The 20587-nt window shown below is 35.4% G+C and overlaps 1 protein-coding gene across 2 annotated transcripts in view; it reads right to left on the bottom strand.

Moving 5' to 3' along the window:
• The window catches only part of il1rapl1a (interleukin 1 receptor accessory protein-like 1a), a 155845-nt gene that overhangs the window by 123648 nt on the left and 11610 nt on the right, over positions 1-20587 (bottom strand). For both annotated transcript variants that reach the window (XM_056465742.1, XM_056465741.1), the window contains exon 2: positions 2030-2127. In XM_056465742.1, the coding sequence (XP_056321717.1) occupies positions 2030-2114 (85 nt within the window). In that variant the 5' untranslated portion in view covers positions 2115-2127. The remainder of the gene's footprint in view (positions 1-2029; positions 2128-20587) is intronic.

Genomic DNA, 20587 nt, shown 5'->3' on the forward strand with positions numbered 1-20587 from the left:
ACGTGCCGTTGCTTTTATATAGAACACGATTTAAATCAGCCTTTGTTGGTGTTGTCAATCTGGCAACCTGCTCTTGCATGTGTTTTGAACCAGGAGTGCAATACTTAGTTCAACCACTGGGAGTTAAACGTACATATTGCACCTTTAATTTACTAACTCCTCTGTTAAATCAATGCTGGATCACACAAAATTCTTTAATGTTGTCCCAACATAAATGTATAAAGTTAAAACTTAACTGTTGTTAGATTTTAAAAAATCATCTTAAAGGAGCTGCAAACAAATAAATGACAGGTTCACAGGATCCCATAAGACTGAGATTGAAATACAGACACGAGGGAAATTCAAATATATTCAAAAAAGCATCAATCTTTTATAGGATATAGTCAGGGTATGTCCTTAGCCTACCTCTCATGCGCATGATTATCCCAGTAAAGGAAAACTGTTTTTGACAGTGGTTTATGTAAGAAACCGATGTTAAAATGAAGTTACTGCTAATATTGGCCAAAATATTAAGGACAAACATTATAGGCATACAAATACAACCAGGATATGCAGAAATCATGATATTTTGACAGATACAAGATAAAATTGTTAATAATCCTTCAATTGTTTTTACCAATTTAAATGGGTTGAACATAAAACAATCAAGTGGTCCAAAACAAATCTGAAGAATTAAGTTGTTTCAGCTCATTTTAAATAAGTAGTTTCAACAAGTAGCAAGACAGTGCCCAAGACAGAGGGAAAAGAACCTCTGTTGAACATATTTAGATGATTAAAATGTAATATCTTTAAATATATGTCCCTGTTTTCACTGTGCAATTTTCAACATTGCCCGTTTTTTCCAAAAGGTACCTTTTAATCACAATTCCTCCTCTGAAATGACTTTCCTTGTGGCTCGATTCTACTTAGACTCTTCGGGCTTTTGTATAATGCTGGACTAGATTGGATATCCAATAACCAAATAGCCATTTAGGGACAATTGCAGCAAACACTCATTCAGATCACGGTTCATTCTGACATGCATAACATCCACTTTTCACAACCCAATCAAGTCCTTACCAACAAAATCAACCCATTCTCAACAGTTTTCCGCGCTTGAATATCCCGTTTCATTCAGGAAATATGCATCCTTACACAAGTATAATGGGTTACGAATGCCATTTCATGCTGACTCTAAGGTACCGAATCTGTCCTTAAAAGACTCCCGTCTCTTTCCATCAGACTGTATATAATAAGCATTTCTTTATCCGACGCCGCAATAGGGTTCACACATTTAGCTCATTTCCACTGAATGCCTCAAGTTTCAGCAAATGAGCATCTCTTCTTTTGTCGCCATTATACTCCAGGAGAAAAGCGAGATAACAGGAAATACAAATTTTTGGTCCTGAGGAACATCAAACTGCAGCTGAACTCACAACACCTCCCTGCACCTAATTATCTGGAGTACATGGTGGTCTTGGCTCACATTTTGTGCGCTTTTTCCCAGTCAGACACACACACACTTTTCGCGCTCCCTTAAACACCCACACCCCCACACACACACCCTCCCTCACACACATTAGAGTATCACCTCTGACAGATGGGCTGGCACTGCTCTCTTCCCAACCTGTTCTCTGTTGCAAATTGTATGTGTGTGTGTTTACATGTGTTCCCGTTAGTGTGTGTATGTGAAGTTTGGCGATTATGTGCCTACTTGTGCGTAAAGGAAAACACACACACACACACACACACACACACGCACACACACGCACACACACACGCACACACGCACGCACACACGCACACACACACACGCACACACACACTCTCACACGCACACTTTCACTGTCTGAGCACACAAGAGTGACCTTCACCATCAATGCTGCATTAAATTAAGCTTTAATATGTACAGTCACATGGCCCACGAGAGCGGTTTAGCACGGCAGCTTTCATTACGCCGTGAAATAATATTTGATGTTACACTTTAATGCGAAGAGCGAGCCCTCACTGAGTAATGAGAGAGAGAGAGACAGACAGGAATTGGACATACCTGAGCCTCTTTTTGACACCACCTTCAGAGACAGAGACACAGAGACGCCGCAGAGCAGGAACAGCACTGGGTTGAGAGCTGTCATCTTCCTCTCCAGCCTGACGGAGACACAGAGAGAAACCGCACATGTCATATGGGCAACATACAAGCAGCAGCTTCCCACGTCCAGACCTGCATTCACATCTCCTCTGCCAAGAACAGGATTTAAAGGTGAAGTGTGTAATTTTGTCGATGTTAAAACCCAGCAGACTGACTTCCCGAGGAGGGTAAACACGCTGACGCTGTCAAACATTGCTCTGTTTGCTTCAGCGGCCCGACATTTCAACTTCACACTCAACCAATGGCATGAGTTCGGGGCAGGATGACTTTTTTTTTATAACAATAGAGGGCGTGTTTGACAAGTGCTTTTTTTAAACATCTTACTCTTATAGTGAACACTCTTTAAATGACTATATCATTTTCAGGTGAAAGAAACTGGTGAAGTGGCTTAGCTTGAACAATACTGTATAGGTTTGTCTGATTTGAGCTGGGTTAGTAAATAACAACCTAGCAGCATAGCAATATGGTAAAAACACTGAAAGTACTTCAGCAACCAATTTGTTTGTAGTGTTTTTTTTTTTTAACCCTAACAATGCATTCAGCTTCGTTTTGATTTGTGATAGATACATAAGTAACCATTTTAAGAAATTTTAAAGGGGTGGTCCACTACAATATCATATTTTAAACTTTAGATGATGTGTAATGTAGCTGTGTGAACATAAACAACATCTATAGTATAACACGCTCAATATAATATATCAATGTTCAATGTAAAGGGAGACATTGGCTTTTACAGAGTTAGCTTAGCAAAGTCTACAGTGAACAAAGTTTGGGGGCTACAAAAAATACATCTGGGCTAGTGAGATCACAAATGCTTCAGGTTACGTGCATTCACCATGCGCATATTCCCCGTGCAGCAAAGGAGCATGGCAAGAGGTGCTGTAATGTTATAGCAGAGAAAGCTAAAATGGCGTCCAAACGCTGCTATTTCCACAGAGCTTGTTCTGTTTCTGTATTTGGGCTTCCAAAGGACACAACAAAAAGGAATAGTGCTTACAGTTTAACTTGAATTATGTTCCAGAGAATTATAAAAAAATATATAGCTCTAGCATTTGGCAAAGGAGAACTTCCAGAATTTCTCTCAGTTCAGTGTTGGATTCGGCTAAAAACTCCTCCAACCGACGAAGCTGTGGATTGTGAGCCACAACCTGGAAGTATTTTTATTCATTAAAATTGATCTATGACATGCACAGTTTCTAGTGTTAACGGTATGTTGTAGCGACGATGTAAACAAGGATGTAACCAACAGGAAATGCTGTTTGGCACTGTTAACAATTTAGCTACAAATTCATATTTATCCATCAAACTGCTGTAAGCAGCCACAATCTTCACTAGAGTGACAGTGTCTCTCTATGCAGATGCTTTCTGTGCGTTTTACATCTCAAAAAACAAACTTACAAAAGATATGTGAACGTTTCATATTACTTACACATGCTTATTCTGAATATATGTGAAAGACACTTGTGAGATTTTATCTTAGGGGGCAGGTGTGAGGTTCAGCTGTGTCCTCTTCATTTTCTGTCTGATTCAGGCTCAAACTAATACGGCTGTTTGCACAGCGCAAAATCGCGTGCTTGTAGGGGCGTGACATGGTGATGTGGAGCCAATCCGTGAATCACAGCACATTATGTTAGCTGACCAATCAGAACCTCTTGAGGGCGGGTCTTTCAGAGGAACTTGGAAATATGACAGTAGTTTTCATGTTAGCTGAGTAGCTGTATATAATCAAACTAAGATATATGAAAAAATAATGTAATTTTCTACAAATGAAGCATGACCACATATTGATTTTCATCTTATAAACACAACCAAACTTTAAAAAAACAATGTGGACCACTCGTTTAAACTTTAAAATGCACTAGGACCCTAAAAATAAGTAAAATGTCTGGCATGAAACTCTATGCGTGTGCAGGCTGATAGGTCTGTCATTAACTACATGGTGTAGGTCACCTCGGCAGCCAAGCAGCTTTCTCCTCATCAGTTTAAAAGCTCTGCGTCATTCTATACTATTTAAGCTATGGCGAGTTTTCGGAGACCCTGCTCCACCCCAGCTCCACCTGTGTTTAAACCTGCTATGGGGGTTACATGTACACTATGTTTGCAGAAGCAGCGTGTTATATTCTCAGACAGCATGTCTGTTTATATAATTGCAGTAGCAGGTATCAGTATCTGCTCTGCCCTAATAATCAAAACAGCAGTAGCAGCGTAACAGATCTATACCACCAACACCAATACATCAACAATACCATATACATTTTTATTACCATGCCAAATCCAGAGAGTGTTCATGACAACTTGTTTTTCTAGTAATGTTTAGTATGAAACACCCAAAGGGCACCCTTTTATTCCCATTTTAACAAGATGTAAAATTGTATAAAGAGTGTGTATTTGAAGTTTCAGCACAAAATACCACACATATAATGTTTTTAGGTCTTTAAACTATGCCTTATATGCTTTAATCATAATTGTGACATTTTGGTGACTGTCACTTTAAATTTAAATGAGGGCAGAGCTGCAAATGCCTATGTGTTAGTATAGTAGCAGATTCAAAAACAAGACTAACCTTCTATGCTAATGAGGGAGGGATCGTCACCAATGGGCAGGATTTTCCAACTTCAATGACATGTACAAAGGGAGAACGTTAATTAAAGTGTTTATTCAGGCTATTTTTATGAAGTGTGATTAGAAAAAATAGAATTAATAAATTTTTACCATTAGAGGCTGGCTATATTCACCTATTCTTGGCACACAACTATGTTTAAACCCCTTATAAAACAGATTTTTTAAATTATAAGTCCTTTTAATCTGTCAAAAATACCTGTTATTAAATGATCTATGAAGATATACTGAAATAGATATCTAGTTAGATTGGTTTATTGATACACATAAATGTACAATGAAGTACACCTGTTTATGGAAGCAAATGTAGTTTGTTTGTGTCTTGTTTAGAGTAATATTTATGTTAGAAATAACTATGTCGCTTTCGTAAATCTGTACAATTTTTGAGCAACATTGCGTCAACAGAATTTAATTAAATGCCAATCATTCCACAGGGATTAATACCGGTAACTCTCAACTTTTCAGAATAATGAAAATGAAAACACTATGCAGATGGATTATGAGGGTTAACATTAAACTCAGGCAGTTTACATTAAAAGCACACTCATGTGACCTCATCACATCATAATCATTTTCATCAGTGTCCTGCTTGGCAATCATTCTGCAACACATTCCTGAAGATTACTCTGTTACCAATGCCTTTGTCTCATTTTGAAGGCTGCGGTCTCCAGAGGTGCATCCTGTCGCCCATATATGTCAAAAATATCCCCCATTTAAGTAAAGTAAGCACAATAAAATTGACTAATTCTAGTGAGGTGTAAATTACTGTAATTTCACTGCAGTGTAATGCTTTTTTCTAAACGAGACAGCTTCAATGACGTAAGCAGCAGACAAATGCATCTCCAGGGGGTGCAGCCTTCGAAAATGAGACACAGCTATAAATTTATGAGTGCTTATTTTATGAAACCTTGCCAGGTACATGTAAACCACTTCTTCTCGGTGTCACGTATAACTACATCCCACATCTGGTCTAAAACTCACAGTAAACCATGGCTTCCAGGGGGTTTTTTGCTTTAAAACGCCACTCAGGACACCTTAGCAACCACATAGCAACAAACTAAGAAAAAAAAAAAAACATCAGAATAGCAACCACCCACAAGCACACTCACATTTTATTCTGAAATGTGCAAATCCTATTGTTCATATACTGACCACACAGCATCACTCAGACTAAACGTCATTCATTCTTATTTACATGATTGATTTCAGCTCGCTAAAAATTACTCAGAACAACAAGCTGCCCACCAGCTAACATACACTGCATTTATGTTCAAATCTAGATTATACTGAAAGACTATGGTTACTAATGTTTTCTAAAACATGAAATTACATATTTTGTCATGGCTTTAGTATAGTTGTAGTACCAGTGGTGGAAAGAGTACTGAAATATCATACTCAAGTAAAAGTATCATCACTTGCCCAAAAATGTACTGCAAGTAAAGTTAAAGTATCTGTTGTAAATATTATTCAAAGTTTAAGTAAAAAGTAGCCCTTTTAAATGTACCCAAGAGTAGTGAGTATTACGCTTAGAAAGGTTGATGCGTCTACATTTGTGTGTGTGTGCATGTAAACTTAACATTCTGTAATGCATTTAGTTATTGTTTAAGGACATTTCGGTCATCATACATTAAATATCCTTCATCTTTTCATCAGTGACATTCAGTCTAAACTGTCTCTGGGTCATTGCGTGTAAAGTATTTTCTTGGACACTAATAATGGTTCCAAACAGTTTGCTGCATGTATTAAGGTTGTTCATTATGATGCGATTTGACTGCAGTTTGAAGGTAAGTAGTGGAGTAAAAGTACCGATACTGTACTAAAATGTACTCAAGGGAAACTAAAAGTACACATCTTTAAAACTACTTAGTAACTTTCTGAGAAAAGGTACAGTAATTTGAGTATTTGTAATTTGCACATCATGCACACTAATAAATAAAGGGACAAAAGCTGTCACTGGGGCTGTACCTTTTCAAAAAGTACACTTTTGTACCTTACAGGTGCACGTTGGTACCTTAAATGAACATTTTTGTACCTGAAGGCTATACTTTTGTATGTTTAAGGTATTATGCAGAACACAATTGTACTTTTTAGGTATAAATATGTACCTTTAATGTACAAATGGGGACCTGGGGTGCGTTTCCAAAAACCATTGTTAGCCAACTAAGGTAGTTTGTTAACTTTGCGTTTCCCAAATCCATCATTAAAAAAACACTTGCAAACTGCGTGGCAAATGTTTCCAACTGTACCTCTAGAGCTGTAGTTAGAAGCACAGTTCCTGGTTGTGTTTTATTACCAGTTATCCCTCTATGCCTTATTAGTTTAGAACATTCCAACATTTAAACTCAGAATAATTTTTAAAAAAAGCATTAAGGTCATTTCTCTTAGGTGTAATTTGCTTTCAAGTTTTTTTTACAATTCAGTTTTAGCGATCCTTACATTGACAATTGCATTCCCTTTGCATTGCCCTTTTAAAAACATTTATGCCAGTTTGAACACAGCCGTGGCTCATAACGAAAGCTATAGGTGACGTATTATTTAAAAGAGGAATTTATATTAAGTCTCCAAAGCTTGTGAAATATTAAATGTTAATGATTGTAATTTATAGTAGGTTATTTATAAAGAAATGTGTCTGTACTGTAAGCCTATATGACATGGTTAAAATATTTCTGCAGTGGATTGAATGTGTCAAATTGTAAAAGTAGACTTTAAAAAAATAAATAAACAATATCTTACCTAATAATAACAACAATAATAATAAATAAATACTAATAATTATTATAATTTTTTTTATTAAGTAGGTTTTTTTCTTTTCTTAATAAATGCCCTACTGTAAATTATGACCATCAGTGTATGAATTACAAAATTAATAATTCATATGATTTATATATGAGATTAGAGTGTTAGATAAGTGGTTTTTATGTTTTAGAATAGAATATGGCATATGCTCAATAATATTTGTAAAGGAAACATAGGCCCTATTTGTTCCATTTACATATATTTTAAATATGGAAAGCGAGTGCATGTTTTTACCAAAACTAACATTGGATTTTTTTTTTAAATGCGTGTGTGTGTAAAACCATATAATTTGGAAAAAAAAATTCTCTACAGAAGTTGTTACTCCACCCTGTTAAGAGCATCATTATGGACATTAAATGTTAAAACTAATGTGGATTAAATGATGGATCTGCGATAAAGCAGCTACGGTATTGGGAAACACTCATCACAACATCACACTTTTCCCAAACGATGTATGGTACTATGATAGTTCAGCCACAAGTTATGTCAGTGTTTGGGAAACGCACCCCAAATTGGTATAAAAGTGTTCCTTTAAAAAAAAAAAAAGGTACCGCCCTAGTGACAGCTTTTGTCCTTTAATTTCTGAGAGTGAGTAGCTGAATCAAAACGAGTAGTTGATCATAGTGCTCAACTGCTGTCAAAATACTGGAATTTCTAAAATGTCTTAAGTACCGTTAAAAACAAAACACTGATATTAAATACAGTTTTTGTATTTATCACATGGAGGGAAAAACATTAGAAGGATAGTTCATCCAAAGTGAAAAATTTGTGTTAAATGTTTTATCTGATGAAAAAAACACTTGGATGGCCTGAGGCCAAGTAAATACACTTCGTTAATTTATTTTTTATTTTTTTTGTGAACTATTCCCTTTAAGCACTTGAATTTTAAACAGTTATCCGATTTAATTTACAGTTGGCCATAATCAAAGTATTTTCCTTCCAACTGATCCCTCTGACTATTTGACATATAGGCATACATTACTATTGTATTACAACATGCAATAAATATTTCATGAATATATATGAATAGTGTAATTCAATATGAATAATGCAATATTATAATTAAAAATCTGAATATATTACAGCATAATATTTCTTTATGTTCATTACACATATCATTTCATTATCTACGCATATGTAGTGAAAATGACAAATGGTTCTCAGATATGTACGTTTCTGTGTTTTTGTAATTAACTTCCTGCTCTCCATCTATTTCCAGCAGTAATTTGTACAATCTGCAACGTTTAATTTCTCAGAAAATCATACATCCTTCTTTCTTCCTCCATATATATGCATATGTGCGAGACAAAGCTCAAAGAGATGCAATCTTTAAGCGCTTCTTTCTTGGTCAAATCATATTAAAGTATGACTTCTTCATATTTTATCTGATTTCTGTGCCTTCCCTCGAAGCCACTCAATCACCTGAGTTCTGTGTTCATATTTGAAATCCATTTTAATCTCTGTTTGCTGTCTGTGCACAACGTCCACATAACTCACACATCTGAGAGGTTATAGAAGCCTGTTTTTTAAGGGAAACCCGAACCATTTCCAACAGAATAAGCACTTTTTTTCTCCCTTTATATCTCCTTTCATGAGTATTTAAAAAGCTCAGTTGTTTTTAACAGACACATGACTGTTAATACAAAATCTGTCTGTGTAACATTTTAAGAGAGCTAATTAAATTGGTTAACAAAGAGGTCATAAATATAAAACGAGATATGCAGTAATGATTTTGTGTATTCATCTCTCTTTAAAGTGCAGGAACAAATGATGGGAACGATCACAGAGGAACACTATGTGCAAGGCTACTGATCCAAAATTTGTCTGAAATATTCATTAACAAAGAGGAACAAAAGAGTCTGGTGCATGGATTTACTCAAAGGAAAAGAGTTGACCATTTTAAACACCCTTTTGACTTTCTGTAATTATTATTGTATAAATAGTCCCACACATTATGAAAAATAGGGTGGCAAGGTGGCTCAGTGGTTAGCACTGTTGCCTCACAACAAGAAGGTCGCTTGTTCGAGTCCCAGCTGGGTCAGTTGGCATTTCTGTGTGGTGTTTGTATGTTCTCCCTGTGTTCATGTGGGTTTCCTCTGGTGTGTTCCCGTGATTTGCTGACGATTTGCCTCCCATTCAAAAAGTAGGTAGCACATTTTCATGACACAATATGCTACCCATTAGATTTTGCTACCAGTGTAATGTTTTAATCTGGAGTATAGAGTAATATGAAGCTAAATTGTGTGTGATGGGCGTGCATGGGTGTTTCCCAATACTGGGTTGCAGCTGGAAGGGCATCCGCTGAATAAAACATATGCTGGAATAGTTGGTGGTTCAATACACTGTGGCAAACTCTAAAAAAGATACTAAGCCGAGTGAGAATTTATGAATTAAGAAAAATATTCGTTTCCAGTTCCCATATTTTGCGATCACAAAGATATTCTACTTGTTAGACCACTGTCAGCTCATTACCAAGTTTACAGTTATTTACATGACCTATCCAGTAATGATATCACTTCAAACTTCTTAAATTGTCAATTATAGTCACTTTGTTTAATATTTTAACACCAAAATATAGAGAATGAAGTCAATCAATAGTGCAATTCAAAGCTGTGAAACACAAAATAGGGAAGAAAATATACTGTATTGTTTTTTTTTTTTAAATTCAGCATATTCCATTAAAATCTTTAAAAATTCTACAGTGTGTAATTAGTTAAATACATTACATACATGCTATGCTGTAAGACATATCCATAAATTAGCAGTTGTCCTTATTTTGTGATTCATGTTTTTAGTTTTGGTTCTTCCAAGTTTATTTATGCTTTGAATTGCATTATGGGAAATTTATCCTTGAAAAAGTTAAAAAAAGTGACTTTTGTTAACATTTTAATAGTTTTAAGACCCCATGAAATTTAAAATTAAGTTTTTTAGATGGTAGTATTAGTATTATTTGTTTTTAGGATGTGTATTAGATATGTGCTCCAAAACAGTGGCAAAATTCACGTTTAGAAGATATAAAACTGATATAAACATGTAAAGCTTGCAGTTTGTCAGTTCCACCTACTGTAAATGGATCAACAGTTTTAGTCACGTCACCTCATACTTCAGTTTCTCATCAAATCTTGACCAATCAAATGTTCTCTATTATCTGACATGGCCCGCCCCCTTTAAGATGCTACTCATTTGCTTTTCATTTGATGCACTTGAGCTCAATCACTCTCAGTAGCTATGTTTCCATTCACCCATTAATAAAAAATTGATTGATGGAAACAGCAAGAGACACATCAATTTTGAAAATGCGCATAAAAAATGTATGCGCATAGCTTAGTAGGATAAACTTTTTATTCAATATGAAAAGATGCACATAAACCACGATGAAAACACTTTTACTGAACAAATTACAGTATCCACATTAAAAAAGTCATTTGATTTTGTTATAATAGATCATGTGATGGTAAAAATGTGTGTGAATGGACAAACCAGCAGGCTGAGCACACTGTAAAACATCAGAAATGTTGTTTTGGTCATTCTAAAACGCCTTCATCATTTAAGTATTAATGTTATATTATTAATTACCTCCAGTCTGTGCGCCTTCAAATGCCTTCAAACACCACCACGCATTCATTGCGTGTCGTTCTGGAGCGCAAGTCATTTATTAAATAAAGAAAAGACTCACGCAGCTTCTCGTACCACAGCAAATTCCATTTTTATTTTTGATATTTGGCGCCAGTTATTCAGGAAGTGACAATTTTGTTCTCTTTTACTCATCGGATGGAAACGCTGCTTTATTTGCATATCTTATATGTGATATTCCAATTTTGCGGATAAATTTAATTTGCATCTATGGATGGAAACATAGCTACTGTGAGAGCAGTGATAAAACAAAACGCTATTGGCTGTTTTTTAAAAAGAGGAGGGGCTACTCTTTGTCTTTGAGATTATGCCAAACATCAAATAAAAATGCATATTTCAAAGCACTTCACGGGATCTTTAAAGTGCTATCTTGTCTGAATTGGTGTTGTATTGTACGCTACAAAATCTTTGTAATAAACTGCCAGTGTTTTTTCTGTTATTTTACAGACTTATTTCTCTATATACCATTTCTTATACATTATATTCTTTCAAGCTACTAAAATGTCAATAAAAGTTACTCTGTTAAACTGTAGAGCTATATTTTCGACAACAAAAGCCAACAGAGCCAAGATTAAGCTCCCATAATGCAATTCACAACTGTAAATAATTGGAAAACACTTGTGAATCACAAAATACGGAAACTGTTAATTAACATATTTTTTACAGTGTTTACTGTACGTCATTCCACCCCCAATCGCCTCTATTTACAGTTTCATTTGAGGTCTCCAACTGATAAAGCACCTTAAAATCATGTCAGGTTCATAATTCATTCCACAGGCCTGTCACATGACTCCCCCATGATGCACTGCTTCTGTCACTTTAGCGCAGACCTCTAAATTACTCCCTGCAGCTATACTATATTCTTGGAATCCCCTGCAAGACTTGTTAAATCTAATCAAATAACACCTATATTTCCTGCTTCCTTTTTTTTCTTCTTCTTCAAATAATTAATGTAAACTTAATAAGTTTGTGCAAACCCTTCCTCTTCATCCGTAATTATCTTACAATAACATTCCACTGATGATGAATCGCATGCCAAATTCAGACACTAGAAGGCCTAAATCCCATAAGGAACAGTAGCATTTGAGAGGTTAATAGACTTTATTTTGTGTGTATGTGTATGTGTGTGTGTGGGAGTGTTTGTGTGTGTGTGTTAAAAAGGCAAAGGGGCGAAAGAGAGAGAGTGTGCTCTTGTGATCTCTTTAAAGGGCTTATCATCCCTCTCCCACACATAATCTCAGGGTTCTGAGAGAGGAGAGAGAGAGAGGAAGAGAGAAGAAAAAAAGGTAGAATATAAAGAATTCACATTTTCACAGCCACCACTTAATGTGAATGACATCACTCATTACTGCTTTAATTAAAGGGATAGTTCACCCAACATGTAAAATTTGGTCATTATTTACTAAGACCCAAATTACTATTTTTTCCCCTCCTCTATGAGACACATTTTATTAGAAAGTCCTGAAACAGACTCATTTACGCAATTATTCATTGAAAATCTTGACATTTGCCAGAGAGGAGAGAAGTAGCAGTAGCTAAATTGAGAATGAGCCGTTCTTTTCAATGAACCAATTGATCCCGAATGATCTGTTCACAAATTTGACGGGTATGGTTCATAATTAATCAATAATGACAGTTAACTGCTCACATGAGGGAGAAAAAGATCAATGGGTGAACTTATGTTTCATTCTGTTCTTCACAAAATTACTTTATGGTTTTGATTCAGCATAGCCTGCTGGCTACTTTTTATTAGGGCTGCATGACATAGAAAAAATGTAACATTGCGGTATTTTTTCATTTTATATATTGCGATATGGATACAATTTCACTAGATGACTTAAATAACTGTTTGGAAAGAATTTATAATTTAATTATACTAAACAATCTACAAGCATAAATAAATTCAATAAAGAAAAATAAACAGTGTTTTATTGTGTTCCGAAGAGTCAAACAGTATTTAGATATACAGTAATTGAATGATCAAATGTAAAATAATACTGCATAGTCTTTGTTTCATAAACAATTCAATAAAATTAATCATTCTTAATTTTTTAAAGTTACAAACTGAACATTTTCTTATCTATGAATGTTTTTAAAAACCCTCACACAGTCACAGGCCTCAAAAAACAATTGCCAAATGATTAATTATAATCCAGACCCAACATTGCGTATAGTCATGATGTGACTATTGCGAATGATCACAATGCTGAAACAATATATTGTGCAGTCCTACTTTTTATGCCATATTTTACACATTTATGCCCCAAAATTAGACTTTTGTTGTGTTTTATGCAGGATTATTGTAATAAGTCAAATAAAACATCTTGGTTAGTTTAATACAATTTCACTTAGTTTAATTTGGGCTATGATAACTGATGAACGTGAATGAAAGCTACAAAAACACTGTAAGTAAACAAAACTATATATAGTGTCTTATAGTAAAACTATAAACTATAATGAAAATTAATAAAATAATGCAGGGTTCCACACAATACCTTCATCTTGTCCCAACACAAAATCGATTAAGTTAACTTAATTATTTTTTAAAATTTAAGTGGATTGAACATAAAGCATTTAAGTTGTCCCTGGAAACACTCAAGAATTGTGTTGATTCAGCTCATTTTGTAGTTTGAACAAGCAGCTGAGTGTATTTTAACATAAAAACTACACGGATACTAAAACACTGACACCTGCTTTACTTATAATAATTATTTTTATAATAATAAAAAGGCAACCAGTACAAAGTCAAAAAAGCTTGGTCTCACAGAAGAACGAGCCTATGATAAGCTATTCCTTTCAAGTTCTACATGAAACCAAATATGGCTGACCCTATCTCACTGGAAAATATTTTACATGATGTCAATTCGCAAAACATTGAATAAAAAAGCACAAAGGTACATTCCCAAGCATGACTGGCATAAACTTTTTAAGACTGCACAAAAATGTCAGAATAAGAGCCTTCAAATTCCTATTATTAGCCACCACTTCCCCAAAACATTAAATTATGAATTGCTTCCAGATATATGTGTTATAATAACTTACTTTAACATCAGTGTGATGAACTTCATTCTTCTTTTTGTGTGCTTTTCCATGCAAAACGTCCATCAACAATGCTAGGCTGTTATGGGTGGGTGCCATAGTGTTGTCATGCAGTTGCTAATGTGTTCAAAGTTATGTGTAGCATAAATGCCACATTCGACCACTCCAGACACATTGATGTCTCTCCTATCTTGGAACAGTCAAGGTGTTGTCACTCACTGTAAAAATCAATGAGGTTTTCCAAGATGCCACAACACTGCCTTGCTCAAAACGGCCAAGATTTTAATTCCAGAAGTAGTGGCACAACTTTTATGTGGTGGTTTGCACTGTTGTATGTTTTTATTCAATATTACAGGTTCTAAAACTAAGGTAACTTTAATGGCATGTTAGCTAATGCTTTTATCTTGCTGTGTTGTGTTAGTTTAGCAAAATCATACGTTGAAGTCTATTACACATACTATACAGTAGATATTCATGCTATAGAGGCTGACATACATGCTTGAATGCACATTTAACTTGATCGAATATTCACTGACCAAATATAATCGTTTCAGTGAGGTGGAAGGTTTGTGTATAGCAGCCAACAAAAACAAACACTAATAATAAAAGCACCGGGGCACCGGGTAGTTACAGGAACTCAATCATGATCACTAGCCACAAGGCCTGGTTCACCAAGAACTAATTTTCCTCCATGCCATTTTCCAGGTTGCATCAGTTTTGTAATTTAACTGTAAAAAGGAAGACTAAATGGCAAATGACCACTTGTATTGCCACATACTGTATCTTCCAGGCTGAGAAAAAAGAACAATGCACAGGCAAAGGTGTAAATGTTGCTAATATTAGTCATCTGAATGTATATGCCTTGTAACACTCACTGTAGTTTTTGTTTGCTGGATTATACCCTATAATCTGAAGTAGGAGCTCATTTTTCCACTGCATGATATGGTTTGACATGGCATGGCTCGCTTCAGTTCAGTTGTGCTCTGTTCAGTTTGCATTTTCAAACAAAATGGTGGCATTGTCACTATAGTTGTGGAAACTCTAATGCTGTGACTTCCTGAAAAATGTTTTAATTCCAAGATGTAAAAACGCACAAAAGCACACACATCCCTTTAAATGGGTGTTCAGCCAAACAGTAAAAAGTGCAAAAGTATATATATTCAAAAAGGCAGCAACACCAAAGCTCCAAAAATGCCAATTTATTTAATTAAAAAGACTTATACAAGGCATGTAATGATTTGAGCACACCGGCTTTTCATCAGAGTTCATCACAATATGTTGTTCTTTTTTATTTAAAAGCCGGAAGTGTATAAAAAAAGGTGCGACGCGGTTGCGCAGTGGGCAGCACGATTGCCTCACAACAAGAAGGTCGCTTGTTTGAGCCTCAGCTGGGTCAGTTGGCATTTCTGTATGGAGTTTGCATGTTCTCCTCATGTTGGTGTGGGTTTCCTCTGGCTGCTCCGGTTTTCCCCTACAAGTCCAAAGACATGGTATAGGTGAACTGGGTGTGCTAAAATTGACCGTAATGTATGTATGTGAATGAGTGTATGGGTTGCAGCTGGAAGGGCATCCATTGCGTAAAGCATATGCTGGATATGTTGGCAGCTCATTCTGCTGTGGCGACCTCAGATTAATAAAGGGACTAAGCTGAAAAGAAAATGAATGAATGAATGAATGAATGTATAAAAAAGAAGAACATATTGTGATGAACACTGATGAAGAGCCGGTGTCTTGAGACAGTACATGCTTTGTATCAGCCTTTTAAATTTAATAAATTGGCATTTTTGGAGCTTTGGTGTTGCCGCCTTTTTGATTTTTGAGTATTTAATTCCAGGATGTTTTTTTTTTTGTGAGGCTGGTGGTGATGGTGGTATATAAAACAATTTAGTTTTGTGGACCAATAATAGAGCAGTGGATGTTGTTGACTATTTAAGTATTAAGTTTGGTGTCTTGGGTTACAAATACAATGGTGCTGGTAGAAATGCTGGTACTGGTTATTTACTTGGACCAATCACTGATCAGCAATGTGTGCATTATATTTTGGTACAGCTAGCCTGAAACCTCACCTGAGGAGAGAAAACAAACAGAAAAACAAAACAGATACTAGGCACAGAATGCAGTGGTAAAGCCCCCAAAAGTACTGAAGCAAACCACGTCATACCATACACTGGAAAAGTGCTTTTAGTTCCTCCAAATGATGCTACTATAAATAAAATCATTCCCAGTACCTGTGGTGTGAACACAAATTCAATTCATGTTTATTTCTATAGTGCTTTTACAATGTAGATTGTGTTAAAGCAGCTTAACATAGAAGTTCTAGTAAATTGAAACTGTGTCAGTACAGTTTTCAGAGTTGAAGTAACTAATCTATTCACTTGTTAAGTCGTGACGTATCGGTGACGTATGAAATATTGTTTTTGGGTCTAAGACACTACTTATTTAAATTGAGAAAATATTCGTTTATGACCACATTTTAGTCAGATCACTCATTAAAGTGAATTTTATATAAAAATCATGGTGTACACAACAGACTGTGGACTTGCTGCATCAGAGACATCAATATTTTAACAATTTATAAAAAAAATTATCACTTTCTGGCCATCAGATACTAGGCATGGAGATGGAAACACTGGAAACAATCCTACTATAACATATAGCTAAAACTACAACAAAAAGTGTATGGTCTGTCAGTCTGTGATCAATGTCCCATTTTGAAAGTCATGTTAGTTTAATTTAACATGTCAATATTCATTTGTATTATGCCAGTGCGTAAACTATTAAATTAAAGTAATTTAAAGTAATTTCACCTAAAAGTGACCGTTTCAAGAAAACAAGTATCGTTAAAATATATTAAAGTCTGAATATATATATATATATATATATATATATATATGGTAATAATAAACATTTACAAAGAGATGTAATACTTATGAAAGTCATGATTGCAATATATATATATATATATATATATGATTGCAATATATATATTGCAATCGTGATTTTCATAAGTATTACATCTCTTTATAAATGTTTATTATTACCATTTATCAAGTCTTCCTATACAGTTTGATAGAGCGCTTGGACCCGAAAGCTGCTTCGTGTGACGTCACACTTAACAACACCGTATTTGTGTTGTATTTGTCTATGGTATTGATCCAATTACTTATGTAAAGATTTTAAACAAGATTTAAAAAATCTTGCTTGAAAATAAAGGAAAATAATTTTTAAAAATTAACAAATTAATTTGCTTAATTAGCAATTTTGTTAGCAATTGTGTCAATCTCTTCTATATGACTCTTACACACTCATTTGCTTAAGCTTGGATATTCTCAAGCCGCATGATTCAAGTTAGTACAAACAAACAGTGTGGGATGAGACATATTGGAAGCCTTAAGGCTTTTTTAAAAAGTACAAGAGATGCTTGACTTGGCAAATAACACTAATCACAGCAATCATACGGTCACCTGTTAATCACACAGTCACCTAATCATCCGCTAGACTGAACACTTTTAAGATCAAATCCGTCTTTTTTTCCCACTCACAATTGGCAATTCAATCACCATCCAGTTAGAGGCGAACACAGAAGGTCTTCCTCATTTCTCACTGGAGCTAATAACCACACACACACACATGAACGCGGTGGCTCACACACATGCACACGGACAGGCGTGTGGTGGCGGCACAGCTGTGAATGATTGATGTGCTGATTTTATGATTTAATCCAATTTAAACTCTCCACATCTCCAGGCCTGACAGTCAACACATTTACCATGCGGTAAATATAACAGTGCCCCTGGAGGAAGAGTGCTGCGTTATGAACACAGATACACACACCGTTAAACACACACACACACCACACACACTTAAGAGACAGCAGAACGAATGATTCAAGGACAACCTGAGCTCCATCTGTATGCACACATTACACATATGACAGTTCACAAATAAACGTGCATGTATGCGCAGATTTGTGTTCCTGTACTCTGTTTGGAAATAATGGAGGGAAAAAAGATAAAGAGCACGCCGGTCTTTGCGGACTCCATTATTTATTGTGGCAGTTCCAGCTTTCTCATGCCAGCCAAATATCAGAGTAGAAGTCGAACACGCTCGGGGGCATAAAGTGTGTGTGCAAGTGTGTGTGCGCAAGTGTTTGTGTGTGTGTGTGTGTGTGTGTGTGCAAAAGCAGGAAATGAGAAACAATAAATACAGACTCAAATATAGACTCCTGAAAGATTTGTTTTTTTCATGACATTGACTTGTTAGTGCACACATGCAACCTTGACTACAGGTGCTTTGGCCTGACAATACATCACCATCATGAAAAAGTCAGAGAACACACATGTAACAGTCCCGCCATGGCCTTAACGTCAATTGAAATTCAGAATATTGATCAGGTGTGTGTATGTGTGTGTGTGTGTATGTGTTTTAAGCGGCTTGCAGACTGTTCACACTTCAGTGATCGGCCCCGGCTAACAAGGGACCCCTGAGTACTCTTCCATGCTCTGCGCTGCTGATGGTGATTAATTATTGAGTATTACTGCTCTCCTACACCACCTCCAGACACAGCACCGCTAATCCCCTCACCAGACACACTCATTCTCAGTCAGGAGTCAAAAAAAAAAAGAAAAAAAAAAAAAAAGACAAGATAATAGGCGGTCAAAGGGCCAGCGAAGAAAATGGATAGCAATGCGAGAGAAGAAAAGAGCTACGCTATAGAAACTTAAGGTTTTCAATTGAAATTACGACTGACATGACTTTCCATGATGAAAGGTTTATATGTCTGCAGGGCTCTCACTTCTACTGACTATTCCGGTTGTTTCTCACTGGATGAAAAAAACACTGCTGATTCGACTTGTTCGTGAAAAGCGCAGTGTTAGACAGTAGCGTCGCTAGCTTAACTACATTCAAAGAGCATAGAATCACCCAAGAGTCGACACTCTGTTGCTATGTGGGAAACAGCAACTAGACGCCAATAGGAAAATTCCAATAGGACAACAGCATGGATAACTAACGTTAGACAGAATGAATCAAAATATTGAGTTAAAAAATTATATATATATATATATATATATATATATATATATATATATATATATATATACATATATATATACACACACAATATATATCCATATACACACAACTTGTGGTAGCCTTTATGATGAATTTATGTGTCAGAATTCAATCATTTTGGGGAAAGTAGCTTTTTACATAAAATATTTATTAGTCTTTCTTGAACAGACAACACTGGAAATGACACTACTATAACATATAGCTAAAACTACAACAAAAAGTGTATGGTCTGTCAGTCTGTGATCAATGTCCCATTTTGAAAGTCATGTTAGTTTAATTTAACATGTCAATATTCATTTGTATTATGCGTAAACTGTTAAATTAAAAGTAATTTAAAGTAATTTCACCTAAAAGTAAAATATATTAAAGTCTGAATAAATATATAATATATCAAGTCTGTAAAATATTAAAAGTGCTGATGATCACCAGTCTTGAGATTCTAAGTGTTTTATTGTTGTATTTCGGGTTGTGTTTCAGCTTTAATGCGATTTTTTAAATAAATCAATAAATAAAAAACAAAGCAGCTGCTTGCCATCGCGACAGCAATAAGATCCAATGGATGGCCGACCGCTTTCACAACAAAATGGCGGAATCACAAGGCTGGGCGCTTCTGTTGCAATGGAACCTTCTATTAAGTGTTGCCTCTTGGTAATTGTGAGCTCTTTGCTACATTTCTCAGTTGCATGGGGGTAGCGTTGCTACTTTCTAAATCAAATAGCTTTTCAGTAGCGAAGCTATTTTTTTTAGACAAGTAGCGCAGTAGCGTCCACACAAGCTACATTTACAGACTGCGGATCAATAAGTGACGGTACTGAAATTCATGGAGCTGTGAGGCCGGTGTATAGCCGATAAAAGTAAATCCATATGATGCATAGAATGACAATTTCTTCTTCTACCTGTTTTACGGTGGTCAACAACAAATTTTTGGTGCCACAATTTCTGCCACATCTCGCTCTTTGGTGCGTTTCCCAAACAACGACATAACTAGTGGCTGAACTATCATAGTATGATGTATTATTTGGAAATGAACGATGTAGTGACTAGTGTTTACCCAAAATCGTTTTAGATGTAGTGAATAGTGTTTCCCCCAAATGGTATTATTATTATTATTATTATTATTATTATTATTATTATTATTATTATTATTATTATTATTATTATTATTAAGTAGGATATTGTTTATTTATTTTTTATTTTTTTTTAAATCTACTTTTACAACTGTGGCACATTCAAACCACTGCAGAAATGTTCTAACCACTTGGCCCATGTCATATACACTGGGCTACAGACACATTTCTT

This window comes from Danio aesculapii, chromosome 9 (genome assembly GCF_903798145.1).
Source record: "Danio aesculapii chromosome 9, fDanAes4.1, whole genome shotgun sequence".
In the NCBI taxonomy this organism is placed as follows: Eukaryota; Metazoa; Chordata; class Actinopteri; order Cypriniformes; family Danionidae; genus Danio; species Danio aesculapii.